The sequence below is a fragment of the Boleophthalmus pectinirostris genome, unplaced genomic scaffold (genome assembly GCF_026225935.1).
Source record: "Boleophthalmus pectinirostris isolate CB_2022bp ecotype Guang Dong unplaced genomic scaffold, ASM2622593v1 HiC_scaffold_9, whole genome shotgun sequence".
Taxonomy (NCBI): Eukaryota; Metazoa; Chordata; class Actinopteri; order Gobiiformes; family Gobiidae; genus Boleophthalmus; species Boleophthalmus pectinirostris.
Window position 1 is genome coordinate 2,770,321 of NW_026571541.1, and position 21,213 is coordinate 2,791,533.

At 41.4% G+C, this 21,213-nt stretch overlaps 2 protein-coding genes across 3 annotated transcripts; one reads left to right on the forward strand and one right to left on the reverse strand.

Moving 5' to 3' along the window:
* The first annotated feature begins 2,353 nt into the window (after positions 1–2,353).
* kcnk6 (potassium channel, subfamily K, member 6) lies at positions 2,354–9,661 on the forward strand. Of its 2 annotated transcripts, none has more exons than XM_020938635.2 (3): positions 2,354–2,740; positions 4,630–5,022; positions 9,217–9,661. In XM_020938635.2, the coding sequence occupies exons 1-3, from the start codon at positions 2,425–2,427 to the stop codon at positions 9,453–9,455; spliced, it is 948 nt and encodes a 315-aa protein (XP_020794294.1). In that variant the 5' UTR covers positions 2,354–2,424; the 3' UTR covers positions 9,456–9,661. The 2 variants fall into 2 exon arrangements, with proteins under 2 accessions (XP_020794294.1, XP_055003751.1); XM_055147776.1 differs by having other exon boundaries at positions 4,630–4,983.
* Positions 9,662–11,192: 1,531 nt separating this feature from the next.
* On the reverse strand, positions 11,193–21,113 carry blvrb (biliverdin reductase B). The gene is made up of 5 exons (XM_020938644.2): positions 20,951–21,113; positions 19,239–19,400; positions 14,904–14,993; positions 14,561–14,692; positions 11,193–12,534 (listed from the first exon to the last, which is right to left on the reverse strand). The coding sequence occupies exons 1-5, from the start codon at positions 21,033–21,035 to the stop codon at positions 12,377–12,379; spliced, it is 627 nt and encodes a 208-aa protein (XP_020794303.1). The 5' UTR covers positions 21,036–21,113; the 3' UTR covers positions 11,193–12,376.
* Positions 21,114–21,213: the final 100 nt, after the last annotated feature.

Here is a 21,213-nt window from a genome sequence, read left to right on the forward strand (position 1 = left end):
GTAATCTGTTACTCCCCAACACTGTCTAACACACAGGGGAACATTGAGCTGACCCTGTTCACCCACAGCCGCACATTTATAACATGCATCACTCAAGAATATTCTGGTGTGAGTCACTACAAAAATATATCACTTTTTTACCTGAGATAAATAAGAGTTTAGTGTTTCTGTGGTGGACCAAACAGAAAGGCAAAGACAAGGTATAAAAATAAGTTAAAATTTAATAAAGCCCAAAAAAGATATAATTTAACAAAGGCTCAAATTAGGCAAATTATTAACAAAAAAGCTGGGCCCAACTGGGGTAACTCAAAATCAAACTGAACAGAACAAAACTAACCCAAGCAGACAAAGGAACAGGTGTGTTTAAATACCTGAGGACCAACTAAAGCTAAACACAAGAGGGAGGAATTACACTAATTAACTAACTAAACCAATAACTTAATCAAAGTAAACAAAAAAGCAAATAATTATAATACAGAAAATAATAAGTGATAATAATGTGACCTTAACACAAACTAAACAAATTAACTTAGTAAAACAAACTAAATAGTGCTCCCCCCCTTTGCTGAGTCCTGATGGTCTCTCCCAGGGTCCTCCGTCCGATGCTCAAAAAAACAAAAAGACCAAGTGTAAGTAAATTACACTTATATTAACTAAAATGCGTGCACTCAAATTAGAACATAAGTCTAATTAACGGAATTAAATTATGTGTAGTGTAATTAACTTAATGTAAATAATAATGAAAATTAAATAATACTGACACTATGGAGTGGTGGCAGAGGTATCCACCACAGTTTCTTATTCCAATGTTTTTACTGCTACTACTCTGGCCGAGTTCTTCTCTTAAACAGAAAACACTCCACTGTGTATTTAAACTCCATATACCTTCACATTTGGATGATTTCAGCCCTGGAATTGTAAAAGGAGCTGTTCATTTCAAAACAAGAAAGCAGAGAGTATTTTGAGCTCCAGAGACTAATAATAAAGAGTTACTCAAACGTGTGTGAATGAAACAAAACACAACTTCAAGTGTTTTTGAGGCGATAACAACATTTTCACATGGCTAAAGCTCACAAGAGTCACACTTGTGTAATATAGGACCTTTAAATTTCATCTCATGTAAGTTGTGGAGTATGTACAGTCATAATGTCCATCTTTAATCAGTCATTTTTCACCAGTGTAAGAGGTTATAGTGTTATAAGTTTATGATAATACAGTGAGCAAGAAGATTGAATGTTGTCCTGACAGTACATAGTCGAGGTTGGTTTGAATCTAAGAGAGACACTTTTAGACCTTGCGGGCCCATCATAGGTTATTCATGGAAAACACTGGGCTCATCTCATTTCTCTTTCCCCGCTTCCTTCTCCTTGATTCTCAATTCTGCAGGAAATGGGTGAGGAAGTCCCACCTGCAGAGGAGACACAGGAAGTAGAGAGAATATAAACTCCCCACGGAGACCAATAAGGTTTGATTGTTTTATCGGATGTCTGCCTCCTGAAGCCTCCCTCTTGTTTATTCCTTCTTTCTGTGGTTTTCTTTGGAACACCACTTAATATGACACATTTGACTGACAGCTGAAAAACTATGAACACAAACGTGGGAGTGATTAATAGGCCTAGTTAAACATTTGTTGATTTTCTTTTGCATAGGCCTAATTCTTATGAAAATATCACGTTAGAGAAGTCTGTGCCTTGGCTCTTCACACCGTTGGACACTCATGACGTCTTCACTATTCGGAATCAGAAAACCATCGTTTGATTGTATGCAGGTTTATTCAAAACCTTTGAACGCTAAAATGGAAATGTCGCCTATAGCAACTCCTCTTTTCCCTCCGGCTTACATAACTCGCTACTGAACCAAATGAGAAGGCTCCAGAGAGTCTCTCCTATGAACCGTTCTAGCTGAACTGGCCTGCTTTGTGTGTGGAGAGAGGAGTCAAGTGCTTTTGGAGCCGGACAAAGAGGAGCATTGTCCCCCAGTGCAGGGGACTTCAGAGGCTCCGCTGCGTGCGCTCCTGGAGCATCAGGGGGCCCTTCGGGAACCACATCGCACTGCTGTCACCCACATCTAGCAAGTGTAGCCTCTAAAAGTCCCTCATAACTTTACTGACTATTAGATAACGATGCTAGAGACTGAACCGAGCAGAATCAGAGCAGGAGTGCGGACGCCAGTGCTCTGCTTTCACGGGCGTCGTACTACCGACCTGTAACTTGAGGTTTCCTTCAGCCCCTAGTCGTCCTGCACACACCTTCTCCTATAGTTTGTTTTAGGTCTGCTGGACAGCGCTTTAACGTCACCGGGAGAAGGACACACCTCTCGTGCTCGTTGAGGAGGGCCTCGGTGCAAAGGCCAGCCCCCGCTCCCCGGTGTTGAGAGAGCAGTGCAAGTGGGAAGCACAGCGTTGGAGTTTGTCCGTGAAGCACCATGCGCTCCGCGGGCAGGTCGTGGCTGCTGTTGACCGGGTTCGTCGTCTTCTACATCATCTACCTGCTGTTCGGAGGCCTGGTCTTTTCTACCATCGAGCGGCCTGAGGAGGAGCGGCTGAGACACGAGCTGGACACCCTCAGACAGGAGTTCCTTAATCACAGCTGCGCCAGCGCCGCGGACCTGGACCTCTTTTTGGCTCGGGTGTTGCAGGCGCACCGCTCAGGTGTGTCCGTGCTACGGAACTCCTCTCAGCCCTCCAACTGGGATCTGACCTCCTCCATGTTCTATGCCAACACTCTGGTCACCACCGTGGGTAAGTGCACCGTGAGCGCACACAGACACGGGAGCAGACACACACATGTGGTAGTGGGGGGTCATCGTTGAGATGACAGGGTCACCGGGGGCTCCTCTGCTCCGGGCCAAATCTCATCCACACACCTCACACGGAGGGCGCAGCGGTGAGTTGGCACCACGTACTCTGAACTTTGTGTACTGCTCCCTGCACAGTTTGGGTGTTTTTCTGGTGGACATGGTGCCTCGTTTTGTTGTTTTGAAAATAAGTCCTTTGGTTGAGGGAGACTCAGGTCCTCTCCGATGATGGTTCGTTTTTGGCCCGGGTACGCGCACGCTGTGATGTTTGGTGGTGTGGATCATGTGCAGATGATTCAATGCTTTAACTGATTGTGTTCAGTGTGAGCTGCTCTGGGGGAGGACCTGTCTGTTTGTTCATAGGGCAGTATCACTGTTAAGACAATAAACGAACAAAAAGAGCCACTGTTCAAGTCCAGTTTAGTCTAAGTTAGAGCTCAGTCTGGACAGTGCAGATGTCTACTACTCACTGTGGCATACTACATTCACTGTAAAAGCAGGAGGCTGTAGCACTGTGATAAATACATGAAGAGAACACACAGATGAAGTGTGTGGGCCAGAGGAGGCTGCTGATACTACTAGGCCTAACAGTCTCTATGACAGTGGTGCCTTCTGCTATAGTGATCCAGTTGATCACACAAAGTACTTTTTATTATTGTTAAATAGAAATAATTTTACCTCTATAACCTGAATAACACCACATTGCATTGTAATACAGACTTAAAAATAATGTTCCCATTCTTATAAAAGGTACAGTGGCTCTATCAAAGCTGTGTTAAATACACCAATATGAATGACTCACAGTGTGGACACCTCTGCTCTGTGGTGTGGCATTAGTATAGAATCAGCTCAATAAAAATAACTACATTTAAGTCAAAGTAAAAGTACACACTCTGAAGTCCAGTTGTGAGTCCTGGCCACAAGAGCAGAGGTCTATGAGGAGACTGCATCTGGGACCCAAGGCTGCAGAGGAGTCGTGTACCAACACTTAACTGGGAGCTACTGTATCTGAGAGCATTCCACATCCACTGGCCCAGGGCTGAGTGAGGTCTAAAGATGACCACAGCTCAGAGGAGGTCAAACCATCACTTCAGCTGGACAGTCAGATGGTGAAGGGTTAAATAAGTTAAATTACACAACAGGAGATAATTCATGCAATATGCAACTTTATTTATTTAACAATAGAAACATACTTATATAATATGAAATCAATGCCAAAGGTAGAAAGGCCAAAAGTTTTTGCTTTTCCTGACACTGCAGCATTAGAGGCCTGGTATGGGTCTGCACTGCAGCCTGTGAAGAATCCTCTTTAGAACTATGAGCCACTGCTTACTTTTCACACATCCCTGGCACCTCTCTACTCTCCACTCACACTCTCCACTCACACTCTCCACTCACACTCTCCACTCACACTCTCCACTCACACTCTCCACTCACACTCTCCACTCACACTCTCCACTCACACTCTCCACTCACACTCTCCACTCTTCACTTACACTCTCCACAAACACTGTCACTCTCCACAAACACTCTTCACTACAGTTATAGCAAATCTTATCTAGTGTGACATCTGTAGTGCAGGCTACATGTGGGCCTAAGTCTAGTGTCTCTGTCTCAGTCAAAATGGTCAGTGTTCTAAATAAATCATGACTAATGTTGAAACAATGACTCAAACTAAGTGTTTTTTGTGAAGCTAGAATGGAGGAACACTGCAGTAGCGCTGACACAGTACTATTACACAGGATGTACACTGTACAGTACTACACAGGACACTCAGGATAGTGCTGTGTTATGTCCCTGGACTTCCGCCTCATGTTGTTCATGTCTCCACAGGGTACGGTCACAGCACCCCTCTGTCAGACCTGGGGAAGGCCTTTTCCATCCTGTACGCTCTACTGGGTGTACCCTTCACCATGCTGGTGCTGACAGCCTGTGTGCAGAAGCTGCTCTTCCCTCTGGTGGTGGGGCCTGTAGCTCTGCTCCATGGCTGGGGTCTGGAGCCCCGAGCGGCCTGCGCTCTGCACCTGCTGTTGCTGATCCTGCTGCTACTGCTCTGCTTCTTCATGGGGCCCGCGGCCCTCTTCAGCTGGCTGGAGGGCTCCTGGTCCTTTCTAGATGGAGTTTACTTCTGCTTTATCTCCCTGTGCACTATCGGCCTGGGGGACTATGTCCCAGCACTGCAGCCAGGTCAGAGGAACAAGCCACTGTACCAGGTGTCTGTGATGGGTGAGTCTATAGCGGGGGGTAAAAGAGGTTTTAACCAGAAGCTCATAGTTTTGATCCCAGCTCAGGGCAGTGCATACTGTGGTTGTGTATGAACGTGGCGTGTGATTGGTGGTGCAGATGGTGCAGATTGGAAGCCTTCACTCTGCCCCAGGACAGCTGTGGCTATACAAGTAGTGACCACCACAGAGCATGGATGGGGTGGAAGTATGTCCACTAGTGGTCTTAGTAGCTTGTCAGTTTTGAAGCATATAAAAAAAAAAAGCCCCGTAATGATTATGGTGAAAGAATGTCAGAGTTTTCGAAGCATGGGAATCAATGGGCACCCCACAGTGTGTGTGGGACTTGTGCTTAAATAAAGAATAATAAAAGGTAATACTTCTGTGAGCTCAGTGTGTCTGCTACAGGATCACAGCAGCAGTCTGTGCAGCAGTTTGTCATGTGAGCAGTCATGTGACCCGCCTAGGCCTCGCAGCTCTGTGTGAAATACAGCACAACAACTACAGCTCCTCATCTGACCCAGAACTATGTCCCAGAGCCATGTCCCAGAGCCATGTCCCAGAGCCATGTCCCAGAGCCATGTCCCGGAACAATGACCCGGAACAATGACCTGGAACCAGGATCCAGGATCCAAAAAAGACTGAGCCAGGTGTTGGTTAAGCATAGGCTTGGCTGTTCCAAACATCAGCTTTGTTTACAGTCTATAAAGACCAGGATGAATGAGTCATCTTTATTTAAACATGTGTGCAGGAGAGAGAGGGAGAATATATGGTGCAGAGGAGAAACAGTGGTGCAGGAGAGAGCATGAATATATGATACAGAGGAGGAAGAGTTGTACAGAGGAGGGATAGTGAGTATGCCCCCCTTCTTTGGTCTCCTTTGAAACATCTGGGTTTCAATCATCAGCTGACTAGCTTGTTTATTCTTATGCTGATAAGTCCCTCTACCTGCTATTTTCCACATGTATCTAAGTAAACTGTCTTGCCCCAGTACACATATAATGTATAAGCAAGTCTTGAGATAAAAAAATAAAAATAAAAAAGACTGCTGTGTGCTGTCTTCATCAAATAATGCTAGTTTTTGCTTAGCTTAACAGTGACTGCAAAACTTCGTGCTGGTCTCTGAGAGTTGTGAAAAGCATTTATGAACTCATCTCTCTCTCGTGGTGAATAATTAGAATAATCTGAAATGCAAATGAACTAACTTTGTTTTTCACATTTTTAAGACCGTAAACATCTTGTACAGCCTTTAAATTTGAGTTGTAATAACAGATGATATCTCCAGCACTGTTGTGGTCCTTCTCCACTGGACCTCCTCTGACCTGGGCAGGCTGAAGTGGGCCACTGGACTGCACACGTGAGGAGATTAGGCTCCAGTGATCTCGCAAGGCCCATTTCTTAAGATCTGACAGGACAATGCAGCCCCAGCTGTATGTTCCTGTGGAACAACAGCCCCCTCTGCTGTTGGTGCATTATTCCACAGTGTTGCTCCTACAGGTCACTGAGGTCTGTAGTGCAAGGGGTAAGAAACTAGTGTGTGGGGCAGACAGTGTTGGGGAATAATAGATTACATGTACCGGATTTACGTAATCAGAGTACAAATTATGAGTAACTGTATTCAGTTACAGTTAATGTTTCAGTGAGTGGTAATTAGATTACAGTTACTTTGTTGAATTGATTACACGGCGAGATTTTCCTGTTTTTACATTTTGGGCTATATCCCCCTTTTTTCCGTAATTCCACTCATTGTCGGATATTAGGTCTAAATCAGGTCTATAACCAGGTCTAAAACCAGGTCTAAACTAGGTCTAAACCAGGTCTAAAACCAGGTCTAAACTAGGTCTAAACCAGGTCTAAAACCAGGTCTAAACTAGGTCTAAACTAGGTCTAAACTAGGTCTAAACCAGGTCTAAAACCAGGTCTAAAACCAGGTCTAAAACCAGGTCTAAAACCAGGTCTAAACTAGGTCTAAACCAGGACTAAACCAGAATTAATGCCAGGTCTAAAACCAGGTCTAAACAATGTCTAAAACTAGGACTAAACCAGGTCTAAACCAGGTCTAAACCAGGTCTAAACCAGGTCTAAACCAGGACTAAACCAGGACTAAACCAGGACTAAACCAGGATTTAACGGGACTAAACCAGGACTAAACCAGGACTAAACCAGGATTTAACGGGACTAAACCATGCTGTGTGGACCGCGTCTCCTCGTCTTCTATCAATAATATTTTTTAATTTGGTTTAAGAAAGTCTGGGCTTTTTATTTTCTTTTATCAAACAAAACTTATGTGAAGATATCCTGGTCTTTGCTTCTTTACAGCAAACCAAGTAATCCAAAGTATTCAGATGATGTTACTCACCTTAAGTACCTTAATGGATTACGTTACAAAGTACATTTTGGGGTATGTAATCTGTAATCTGTAGGGGAAGGTTACTTTTAAAAGTAACCTTCCCAACACTGGGGGCAGATGTGATGCAGAGATTCAGATTCTTCTTCATTCACATTCTACAATTAGTTTTTATTTTTTCATAACTCTTTTTATAGGAGTAGTATTTAATATTTATAGTGCCATGGTATTACGTGACCTACTTGTCAGTGCCCAGTCTCTTCAGCTCTTGGAAGTTGAAGGACCCATATTGCAGTATTTTTTTGCTCTATGTTATAATGTTTCTTCATCACAAACACACCTGGAGTTGTTTTGTTTCATTCACACACACAAACCCTGCATATTTAGTTCATCTCTCACACAGAAAACACTCTGTTCTGCCTTGTGATGTCATGTGGTAATACAGGAAGTGCTCCACTGTGTTTTTAAACTTGAATACACCTTCACTAGAATCACTTGGATAATTTCAGCTCTGGAATTGCCTATCTGTATTGAACAAAAGGTCAAATGTAGCTGTTAACTTTAAAAAAATACCACTTCATGACATCACAAGGTGGAACAAATTATTTTTTGACCAACACATAATAAAGGATTTCTCAAACATGTGTGAATGAAACAAAACACAACTCCAGGTCTGTTTTTGCTGAGTGAACAGCCTTAAAGCAGGCTCGGCCTGGTTAGTACTTGGGTAGGAGACTGCTGGGGACACCAGGTGCCACAGCGGGGCATCAGTGGCTCTAGTGGAGACTGTTGTTGTGTCCTTAGACAAGACACTTTGACATAGTGCCTAGTATGAATGGAGTGTGTAAGTGTGTGAGTGTTGGTGGAGCATACATGCAAGTCAGAAGCATCAGAAGTCACAGGGGAAGTGCATTCCCTGGCCTCATCAATGTTGTAAAATGATCATGTTTATCATAGGGTCCTCAAAAAAGGCAACTACATCTGTTGTTGAATGTTGAATTTGAAAAGGAATAAATCCCCTATGTACTTTCAACTGTTGGTAGGGCTTCATTAACGTTTTCCATAACATATTTCCTCTTATATGTATAGGCAAAGAAGCAAGTATTCAAAGTATAAGTAAGATGCACAAACCCGCCAATGTTGGGCCCACAGAGTCCGTGCCTGTGCTTGTCTAACCGCTGTGTCCTCCTTCATTGCACCTGTTCTACCTAGGCTTGTATTGAAAACTAGATACAGTTACTAATTGATACTACAAACCACTATCAAAACTAGATACTCATTTAAGCAGGTATCAATATTAAAAAGGGGACAGAAATTACCCTTAAAATAAGATCTAAAGGAAGTGTTTTTTTTTTTATTGTTGTTATTTCAACATCAGTATTCAGTATTGAGTCTGTTCTTTATATCGAAATGGAATATGAAATTTCTATAATGTGACAACACTACTGCTGGAAGAGAAAAACTCATACTCATATACCGTTACCACAATACTGATTCTGATACCACGATGATAATTAAAAAGCACTCTTTCTTTAAACAATAGAATGTGATTTTCAGCATTAAATGGTCGTACTTTCTTTTCTATTCCCATGTGTCTTTGTGTGTAATCCTCAGTGGTCCAGTAGGTTCATAGTGTCCATGTGTGTATACTAGTCTGTGTGCTCTTCTACTTTTTCTGATGCAGCTCAACATCATTCTAAAACTGTTCAGTAAAGGTTAATTTCTGTCCTGTCAATGTGACATTTTTTTTATATTGATATTTGCTCATATTTGTTTCTAGTTTCACATTGTTTTAGTATTGATTAGTATCTGATTTTAGATACTATTAACAGGCCCGGTCTCTTCTTGCAGTCTACCTGTTCCTGGGCCTCATGATGATGTTCCTGTTGCTGCGGGCAGTCCACAAAATGGCCGACGTGCATGGTCTGACCACACTCCTGCAGCTGCCGCGATGTCAGGAGAGCAGCCCAGACGACGAGCAGCGTCCCATCGTGGAGAATCAGGGGAAGAACCAGTCAGAACCCACAGACAAGATTGCCAGCCCCGCCAACACCACCCACCCCTCCTACAACACTATCCTCAAGGGCTGACCGCCCTCTCCTGGTCAGAGCCCTCCCTCACAGAGGCAGGTCTGGTGGGACACTTGGAGACAGTAAAATAGACTGCTTGTGGAAATGTGCTTAGTTGCTGCTTGTGGAGGTGCCGTCACTACACTTATCACCTGTACAAACGCGTTCACTGTTGTTCAGTGGGTTGTCTGGTCAATAAACCTGTTCGTTGTCATGTGTTAAAGGGAGACTGAGTCCTGTGTGGTTTCTGTTCACATCACAGCAGGTCACTCTCCGAGGCTGCACTAGCACTGACTCATGACTGGTGCAGCTGCTGAGGTTTAGGGAGTGACTGTTCAGATCAGAGAGACATTTTTGGTTGCAACCAGTGGTGGAATGTAACAAAGTAGAAGTAGTACTGTATGTAAGCATACGTTTTAAATTTCTGTATCCACCTCTTGAGGACTTTTTTCTTCAGTACAAAAATGTTTACCAAAGCGGATATCTGTACTTTCTACACCACTACATTTTTGCACAGGATTGAAAAGTAAAAGTATTTTTTTTATTATTGTCCGAGGCCTGCTCAGGCTGAGGAGTTTATTTTGAACAAAAATATACAAATAAAACTCCTAAGGAAAAAAAAAACAATTCAGTACTTTCTGAAGAACAAAATTCAGCACCATTAGCGAAATCAGTACTAGGTTTATTAGACCTCAAAATTTGTGTGAAATACTATGCAAAAATCTTTGCTCTTTAAGTACATTTTTCAAAGGATACTTTAATACTTTTACTTAAGTATATTGTTCATGTAGTACTTGTATGTTTACTTTAGTCTTTTTTGCCCCAGTATCTATACTTTTACTTAAGTAACTAAATGAAATACTTCCACCACTGATTTCAGCACTGAAACTGGCCCAAACGAGACACTCGTGAGCCTCATTTTCCTTTTTGGCCAAAACATCAAATTATAATTAAACCACTTGGTTATCATGCCCAATGTTTTTATTATTAACAGTTGTAATGCTGGGGTTTTGGGTTTCAAATCTAAAATGGTCGAAGGAATTCAGAATCAACCTAGAGATTAGTCATGTTACAGCAACTACAACTTGACATAATTACGTTAGTGGGATTATTACAACTTAATCTATTTAATTACTTTGATCATTTGGGTTTACAGTGAATGCAAGGACTTCCGGTGCATCTTGTCCTGTCCAGTTTGTCTTGTCCTGTTGTATCCTGTCTATTTCCATGTGTTTTGTCAGAAATGTCCAGGCTTTTCCTGAAATCCTGAGCTGAAACTAGCTCCATCTCCATCTTAAATCTCAACTCATTCCATGACAGAAATAATCCTGTGTTTGACCAAAGCTAATTCAGACCTACAGTTTAAGGTGCACTTTGTGCTTGCTCCCGGGGGTGCGGAAAAGGCCAGATCAATAGAGCAACACCACGGAAAATGGGCTGTAAGTGTGATGTTTTTTTAGGAAGAGGATGACTGTGTAGTGCGGAGCCTAAGGCTGACCTTTCCTGGGGACACTTTTTCACTCTTCTTCTCCTCAAACTGCCCTGACTCGTCCTTCTGTTAAACTGACCTGAGACTTTTGAGACACAAAAGACACTGAGAAGCACATTGTTAACGTTGTAAAACTTGAATTTCCCTCGTGATCAATAAAGCATCTTTCTTTTTTACTCTAGTACTTTTTTGGCAACTCTAACCACCTTTCCCTTTACTTTCTGTGGTTCTGATCTAAAGGATTCGGTGAAATAAAGCAGATGCAGGACTTGTGGTGTAAAGAATTTATTCAGCTCATACAGACTGATAAAATTGTCTAATAAAGATGTATAAAATGTCCATATATTACACTTAGTCTCGGTTATTTGAGAAGACATAATTTGAAGAAAACTTTTCATGTCAGTTTAAACACAGCACACATGCTAAAAACACTTTTCTTAAGGCAATCAAAGCACTTCATCCTAACAAGACATATTATGTATCAGTAGATCACTTTTTCTAACTTGGCATACAGCCTGCTCAGCTCCGAACAGGCTGTACTTTAAAACACACAGGAGCAGTGGTGGAAAGTACAAAAGTAAAAGTATTGTACTTAATGGTCCTAAAATTTAATTATCGTGAACTTTAAGTGTTATAGTGTTGTTACTTCTTCAATAACATATCTGCAGTTGCTCCAAAGAGCTCAAAATGCCATATTCCACTTTGTGATGTCATGAATTGGTAGTTTTCAAGTTAAGAACTACCATTTATCTTTAGTTCAGTAGAGATTGACACATCCAGGTCTGAAATCATCCAGATGATTCTCATGAAGGCATATGGATCTTAAAATCACAGTGGAGCACTTCTTGAGGGTTTTCAGTTTGAGAGAAGAACTCAGCCTAAATGTGCAGTTTTTGTGTGTTAAACATGTGTGATTGAAACAAAACATAACTGCAGGTATATCTGTGATGAGGAAACAGCATTATAACATAGATCAGAAAATAGCACAATATGGGCCCTACACAATGAATACTTTTACTTCACTACATTTATTTATTTGTACTTACTACACTACATTTTTTATATGGACTGAAAAGTAAAAGGTTTGAGGGGTTATTTTTCAGCACATTCACTGTGACATCCTTGGTTTTGGGTTCAAGTTCCAGCTCTGAGCAAATATAAAACTGATAGAGAAAAAATCAGGACAATTCTTTATCAATATCGGCACATTTCACTTACCTTTAATAGTTATTCAGTATCTTTGACTTTTGACTCTGGAAGTGGAAAATACTTTTACTTGAGTTACAAAATTCAGTACTTCTTCCACCACTGCACATCACCCTTTTTTGGAGTTTATTAGATGTAATGGGTTTAAATGATAACATAATGATAAAAGAAAATTTCCCACAATACTTGTCCTTTAACCTCACAGTAGCATTAGCACAGTCCTGTCCCTGCATGGCTACCTGGGGGCTCACTTGGCGTACTCCCCCCACACCCCCACAGTCTTGCCATCCCATGAGGTGGTGGACAAACACTGGACAAAGAAGTGTCCCAGGTCATGTTTGGAAATGGCCCGTCCCCGCAGCATCTTCTCAGCGGCCTGGTAGCTGGCGGTCAGGGGTAGCTCGTCTGCAGAGACACAAGCACATGGATACATCTCACAATTGTCTTGTTATTGTGACTGAAAACCTACATTTGCAAATATCTACAGCACGTTAAAGACTTCCGTGTTGGAAAACTACGGTGCCCGGTGGGAACTGACGTCAACGTAAATGTCATCACAACAAATGAGATGAGACTCACTCCGTGGACACTGATGTAAAACTGTGGAAAGCTCAATGAGGAGATCAATGTTTTTTCTGTCATGGGATTAACCCACCAGCAGGGGTCGCTATTCTCATTAACTCATTCCAGGGTCATATAATTTGAGTCCTAAACATCTGATGAAAGCAAGTGGGTCATTCTAATTATTAAACGGGATGACTCAATTTGGCTTTAACAAAAATAATGTTTTCAGAACTCTGAAAGTGAATGAATTAATTGTCATTCATTAAATGCAGTTTAGGAGAAGTGTGCAGGCTTTATCTCACTTTCTGTGTTGACTGTAGTAGCTTTGCACCAGTGGTGTGTGTATACCTACATCTTTTATGATACCCAAACTCGTACATTACCATTGGAGGGGATTACAATGATGCTTATGATAATCAATTGTATAGACATCCTAAATAAATTAATCATCCAGTTTCAAATCTACAATTTATACTATTAACCAATTAAGTGTTATTGACATGTGGAGGTTTCTAAACATAAACCTGTAAGATTTCACTTGGAGTAACAGCAGCAAATCACTTTGTTCAAGGACTGACGTATGATTAACAGTGTTTCCCTCTTTATCGATCACACCTGCAGCAAAAACCTCCACAAGATCCCATCTCAGCACCCCTTTAACACCTCCATTTCACCATAAAAGGACAATGCAAAGTGCATTCTGAATGACATTTACCTAAACATGAGCCAATAATGAGCAGGTTTGATTGACACAGAAGTAAGGAGGGGGGGATGTACTAGCAGGACACAGGCTTGTGGAACTTTACTGTAGAGAAAAAGTGAACTCTGATTCTTTGAAACATTTTAACACAGAGAGTTATCCTGTCATCTAATCATAAATGCTTTATTGAAACGACAGTTGTTTTTGGAGAGTGTTTCACACCAGGAAGGGGCTGTTTATATATGTCATGACTTTGCACCAACTTCACCAACTTCAATGATCGCAGTATGTTTCACATGTTTCCTACACATGTGTGGCTAAGTGCCCACAGCTTAGTTAGATTCTGCGTCTTTTTCTGGGAAAATAAAAGTAAAAATGAACAGTTTTAAACTTTCACCAAACATGGCTTCCTCAAACTCTCCCCTCGTGGCTCCTCGCTGCTCTCCTCACCTCTGAGCCATGTCTCTGAAAAGTTGTACACAAGGCCCACACTTTTGTCTTATTTGAATAGTGTAAAGTATTAATCCTGGGCCTTTATGATTTCTTATGGTACTGCTGTGATGTACATCTAAAACTAGTTTATTTATTGCAATAAATGTGCAGAATTCTGAAACTGGAATGTTTTGTACAGGCCAGCTGGATGGTACTGGACAGCCAGGTCTGAACTGTAGCCGTCCAGCTGACCCCTGCTCTGAGGCCAACTCACACATTTGCTCCACCTATTCCAATGCGCCTCAACAAACTCCGCTCCGCTCTCCTCTGCCAATAATCTGGACTCCAAACAGAGCATTGTGTCATTTTCTGTGCGGAACAAGTGTGTGGAACTGTGAAACTCTTATTAAATACAGCATAACAAATGAAATGAAAGGTGCACATTGTAAATATTGTACTTACTCTTATTTTGTATATTTTCACAATACATGGTCTGTATGGGCACAACATTCTACTGTTGTGGTTATTAAGTACTGGCTCTCTTTCCTCTGAGCCCAACTAGATCTTTCTAGTCTAAAATTATTTTGCCTATACTACATGTCAGACATGCTGCAGTGTGCATGTGTGTGCATGCATGTGCGTGTGCGTGCGTGCGCGTGCGTGTGCGTGAGTGTGCGTGCGTGTGCGTGTGCGTGTGCGTGCGCGTGTGCGTGTTGGGGATATGGGGGCACTGACCTCCAATGTGGGGGGGCATGACGGCCACATAATCCAGGCCAGAGCTCTGGAGCAGGGAGTACATGCGCTCGTGGTCCTCTGTCACAGGCACCAGGCGAGGGGGCACTTTGGAACGCTCCCACAGCAGGAAGGCTGGAATACAACACTCATGTTAGAAAGAGCACCCATGTTCGAGACAGCACCCATGTTTGAGACAGCACCCATGTTTGAGACAGCACCCATGTTTGAGACAGCACCCATGTTTGAGACAGCACCCATGTTTGAGACAGCACCAATGTTAGAAAGAGCACCCATATTTGAGACAGCACCCATGTTAAAAAAGAGCACCCATGTAGATGGTCACCTGACATGCAGGCCACCACCTTGCGGATCCCTCGCTCCTTCATGACCTCCAGGATGTTGCGGGTGCCTTCAGACATCATAGTGGTGGGACCTGGGACAGAGCAGACAGCACAGCCTCATTAGTGTGAGACGCTGGGTTAGTTTGAATGGGGCATTTGACTTCGACTGGGTTATTAACTGTAACACTTAACATATTTAGATCACTATGTTACCTTTTATTATTTAGAAAATGCTTTTTTGCCTAAAACAACATAACAAGTTTAATAAGTCTGACTTTTTTTTTTTGGCACTCTGCTGTCTCTTTCCCTCCCTTTGGCTCTCTGTGCACACTAACTCCCCCTTCAGAGCTCTATCACAACACAATCAACATGACTTCCACTAATGAAATTACTGCACATCACATCAGGCTTGTCCAGTTGGTGTGTGTATCATGGTTTTTTAGTTTTTTTAATGGAGAATTGTTGAGTGGGAGCATGGGTGACGGAGGCTTGTGGGTGGGGAACTGGAGAATTGCAGAATCTCACAACTGAAAGAAGGGTTCAAAGACTGCCTGTGAGAGATCACTACATTCCTCAAACATGCATGGATGATATCTAAAACCTCTTCAGGCCTGTTTTGATGAGGGAACGCTTGGTGCACCTGTGGTAAATATTTATCATAGTTTTACATCAGTTCATTGGCAGTTTGAGGAGAAAAAGAAAAGTTGAAAAGTACAAAAATACAGGAAGTAATATGAGTTGCATAACAGATTCTATTTGACAATGTCATCAACACAGAAAATACCATCCAAAATGCAATCATTTACACACAAGGAAGGTGTTTTTCTGACCATTTAAACCTTCATTCAACAAAATAAAAGGTGTTGTCATTTAATTTTATGAGTCTAATCATAACTGTGTAATTTAAATAACTCTACGTATGTCACATCTGCTGCCCGTGTCCAACCAGGAAGTAATATTATAAACTTCACAAAAATGGTTGAAATAGTGTAATCTTGGCAAGATTATTGGTTAAATCTTGAATATAATCACCTTTTAAATGAGAAGTGTACTCTCACCTGTCATAAACACCATCCACTACCCACAGTAATCTATATTAATCCTTAACAAAAGAAAGGGGTTTTAATATTTACAGTCAAGCCCAAAATTATTCATACCCCTGACAAATTTTGACTTAAAGTTACTTTTATTCAACCAGCACGTTGTTTCTTCATTGGAAATGATACAGGCGTCTCCCAGAAGAAAATAAGACGATGTACAAAAGGCATCATTGTGGGGAAAAAAAAAAATTCTCATCTTTTATTTACATTTGAACAAAAAGTGGCCTGTCCAGATTTATTCATACCCTTTGTAAACTGTCAGACCATTCCAAAACAGCATAAACTGTTCTAAAACTTCCTAATTCCCCTGATTCATTGGGAAGAGCTGTTTCAAACAACTGAACAGGTGAAAAACAGCAGGTCTTTGCAGTTGGTTTGTGAACAGTCATAGCTAAGACAAAGGAGCTCTCTGAGGATCTAAGGCTGAGTGTTGTGGCTTCTCATAAGTCAGGAAAGGGCTGTAAGGTCATATCTAAATGTTTTCAAGTTCCAGTGGCTACAGTGCAAAGAATTATTACAAAATACAAGACGTTCCACACTGTGCTGGCCAGGAGTTTAGTGATAGAGGTGAAAAAGAATCACAGATCACCACCAAGGCCATCCAGGTGAATCTGGGCTCTGCTGGTGGAACATCTCAAGACAGACAATCCAACAGACACTACATACTGCTGGGTTCCACAGATGCAGACCAAGAAGGATGCCACTTCTCCAGATAAGACACACAAAAGCCCGTTTAGCCTTTGCAAATGCTCATCTGGACAAAGAAGAAGACTTTTGTTTTATGGTCAGACCAAACAAAAATGGAACTGTTTGGCCACAATGATGTATTGATGATTTGGTGTAAAACAGGAGAAGCCTTCAACCCTAAGAACAACATCCCACTGTCAAACATGATGGTGGGAACCTAATGCTTTGGAGATGTTTTTTCAGCCAGTGAGGCAGGGAGTCTAATCACAGTAAACGGCACCATGAACAAAGAGCAACAGATCAAGATTCTCAACAACAATATCAAGCAGCTGCAGAGGAACTTGGACTTGGGCACCAGTGGACATTTCAGCATGACAATGATCCAAAACACACTGCAAAAGTGGTGAAGAAATGGTTATTAGACAATAACATTACCATTTTGCAGTGGCTCAGCCAGAGTCCTGAATGGAATCCAACTGAGAATCTGTGGAGGGAGCTAAAGATCAGGGTGATGGCAAGAAGATCCTCCAATCTGAAAGCTTTGGAGCTCACCGCTATAGATGACTGGGCAAAAATATCAATGGAGACATTTAAAAAACTGGTCAGCAATTAAAGGAAGCGTTGGATTACTGTAATTGCCAATAAAGGCTTTTCTATTGATTATCGAGAAGCGTATGAATAATTCTGGAACATGACACTTTTTGTTCAAATCTAAATAAAAGCTGAGAAATATTTTTTTCCACAATGATGCCTCTACATCATCTTATTTTCTTCTGGGAGACGCCTGTATCATTTTCAATCAAGAAAAAACTTGCTGGTTGAATAAAAGTAACTTTAAGTAAAAATTTGTCAGGGGTATGAATACATTTGGGCTTGACTGTGTATTATATATATATATATATATATATATATATATATATATATATATATATATATATATATATATATATATATATATATATATATATATATATATATATATATATATATATATATTATATATTAGTGCTGTCATGCGATTAAAAAAATTGAGAGAAAAAATTGCTGAGAAAAGTCTTCAATTTGAGGTATTTTCATTTAAATTCATTATTACATTATTGTGGCAGATCAAAAGACTGATATAGATTTTAAAAAATGACTTTATAAAGTCATTTATTGTTTAACAAATCTCTTCAATTTGGCTGTTGAGCCCAAGTCTCCATGAATAAGAAACTGTTTGCTGTAAAGTAGCAAAGACGAGGAAATCTGAACATAATAACTTTTGTCTACTTAAAGACAATAAAAAGTCCAGTCTTTCCTTAACCATATTAAAAATATTATTGATAGAGAAATACTTTATATATGAGATCACTGGTTTTAGTCCTTGTTTTAGTCCTGGTTTAGACCTGCTTTAGTCCTAGTTTAGTCCTAGTTTAGTCCTGGAAAGGGTTAGTCCTGGTTTTAGTCCTGGTGTTAGTTCTGGTTTAGTTCTGGTTTAGTCCTGGTTTAGTCCTCGTTTAGTCCTGGTTTAGACCTGGTTTAGTCCTGGTTTAGTCCTGGTTTAGACCTGGTTTAGACCTGGTTTTAGTTCTGGTTTTAGTTCTGGTTTTAGTTCTGGTTTTAGTTCTGGTTTAGACCTGGTTTAGTCCTGGACTGGATTAGTCCTGGTTTTAGTCTTGGTGTTAGTTCTGGTTTAGAGGCGCACAGGAGGAAGCGCAGTTTACGCAGCGTAGCGAGAAAACACGATCCACACGCGGCTCACGGCAGCACGTCGGTGTCCACGCAGTGTCTACGGAAGGAAACGTGGTCCGCGCGTTCTCAGGTTAATGACGATGATGAAGGTGTGTGTTTGTGTTTGTTTGTTTGTGTGTGTTTGTTTGTGTGTGTTTGTGTGTGTTTGTGTGTGTTTGTGTGTGTGTTTGTGTGTGTTTGTGTGTGTTTGTGTGTGTGTCCCCTCATGTGGCAGGTCACTATAGGACAGTAGTGCAGACATCATGAGCCTATGCAGGTTGTTTTCAGGCGATATTATATTTGTTATTTTCTTTTATATTTCACGTCGGGAGAATAATTTCCAAAACACGAATGTGTTTTTCCCTGTGCACTGCTGCCTCTGTTCTACTGGCTCTTCGACCTCGTCCATTGTGCGACTGACGCCGCCAATGTGACGTTTACATCGCTGTTACTGCGCGCGTTTTGTGTGGGTTTCCGACAATGAGTGGAATTACCGAAATAAAAAAATTTATAAATGTGTTTTTGAGTGTGTGTGTGTGTTGTTGTCCCAACAACACATAAAAACAGGTTTTATAATAAAGCAACTCGCATACAGAAACAGTAAAGTTAGAGATTAAAAATGAGATTAATATATATATATATATATATAGAGAGAGAGAGAGAGAGAGAGAGAGAGAGAGAGAGAGAGAGATTTTTTTTACCTCTTTTTTTGCCTGTTTTATTGCTTACATGCACGCACACACGCGCACACACACACACACATCACATTAGAAAAAAAAAAAAAAAAAGCAATGTCCCCAAGAAGCATGGAACCAAAGAGTGTGTGTGAAAAGGCCTCACTCAGGTCGTTCCTGGTGCCAAGGATGATGATGACTGCATCCTGACCCTCCAGAGTCTTCTTCACATCCTCTTTGTTCAGCACGTCTCCCACCACCACACGGGACGCCCGGTGGTCTGCAGGCAGCCTGGAGGGGTCTCGCACCAGCACCGTGGCACTGTACCCTGAGCCACAAAAGACACAAGTCACAATACTGCAACTACAGCATCAGCTAATACTACAGGCTGCTTTTATCATCCAAGTCCTGTGGCTGCAGTCTTGACTAATTCTTGACTAATGACAGGTCCTGCCTCATGAATAGTGGACAAAAAGGGGGTGTGGCAAACTATTCCATATTTCTATGCATTTGACCCAAACTGCACTCACAAGACTGCACCTGCAGGGGGAGTTTGTGCAAAAACTACTATTTATGTAGAAAAACGACTAGGAAACAATATATTCATATGAAAAAAGGCAGATTAAAGTCATGATTCACTTTCAGATCTACAGCTGACTCAGCCCATGCATTCTCCTTTCTGCTGTTGTTCCATATAATTCCTCATAATCTAAATAAAATGATGAGTCACATTTGCCATATGTGGCAGCAAGATCTTCCAGAAGAAACACTGTGAGGGAAGCTCATAGCTAGCACTAAACACCCAGTGAAGGATCATGGCCAGAGAAGAGGAAATAGACCTGATGGCTGTCGTTGAGTGAGTGTGAGCCCACAACTACAGCAGATAAAGCTATTGAACCATCATATGCAGAGTTTAGTAGCAGTATATATTTAGTGTTCATAATAAAATCCTAGAACTGAGAGACTGCAACACCTTGATTTATGACTGACAATTTGAATTAGAGCACAGTTTAGAGTTTCTGACCCTGGGATCCTCACTGTTCTGTTTTAGGACGATACACACTGTGATGAGTGGAGGGAGCAGCACAGTCCTGTAGATACGAGGGGGTGGTCAGACCCACCCTCTCTGTGAGCTCCAGATAACAATGCTCCAACAGACACTTTATTTATTACTTCATTACTTTTACTTGAGTAACTGAACAAACTGAACTTTTAAGAAGAGTTTGATCAAACTTTAAAGGAGCCTCATTTAAAGAATATTACGTTTTCTTCCAGCTTCCAAAGATATTTTACTTTTGTTGCAGCTTACTGTTATTCCTATTTAAATCATATTTTTATTGAAGTGACAATACTCTTACTTGAGTAAAAGTTGAGGTTACTCAAGTCAAGTGACAGAAGCTTTACATTGACAGAATAAAATTATTTAAACATTTGTGTTTATTCACTCAGGCTTTTTTTTTTTTTTTTTTTTTGTCCTTTGAAATCAACACATTCAGTTCCTTATTTAATGTTTTGTCCTTCAAATAACATCAACTGCATCCTGCAAGCTACTTTTTAAAGTTTATTTTACTTGTATCATTGTGTCATTTCTTGGACCACTACTTTTTTTTACTTCTACTTGAGTAACGTTACTCTTATTTGAGTGCAATTTTTGGCTACTCTACCTACTCTTTCTGGACTTTTTGCAGTTGCAGTTATAGGCATATATTGAAGTAGGCCTACATATTTTGGCTTCTCTATCTACTTTACCGTGACTCAGCAAAAATCTGCGTGTGATGTCTGCGCTTGAAGTCCGTGCGCTTCTGTCACATCACATGACCACTGTTGTGTCAATGTAATGACCTATGATGATACATAAGCACAACATGACGCGCTCACCTGCAGCGGCCACCTGCGGTAGTGTGGCCAGGCCGGTCATACCCGTGGCTCCAAAAATGGCAACATTTTTAATTGTGTCCGACATTGTCAAACCGGGATGAGATGAGGGCAAAAGTCAGAACGTCTGGTTACGCACGGCTTGTCTCAGTAGTTCAGTGCGCTGCGTACGGTGAAAGCTAGGCGGGGCCCCTCCTTCCCTACTCTTAAAGGGACCACGCTCCACGGAGTTCTCCAAGTGTAGCAGTTGTCAGCTGTGGGACCGA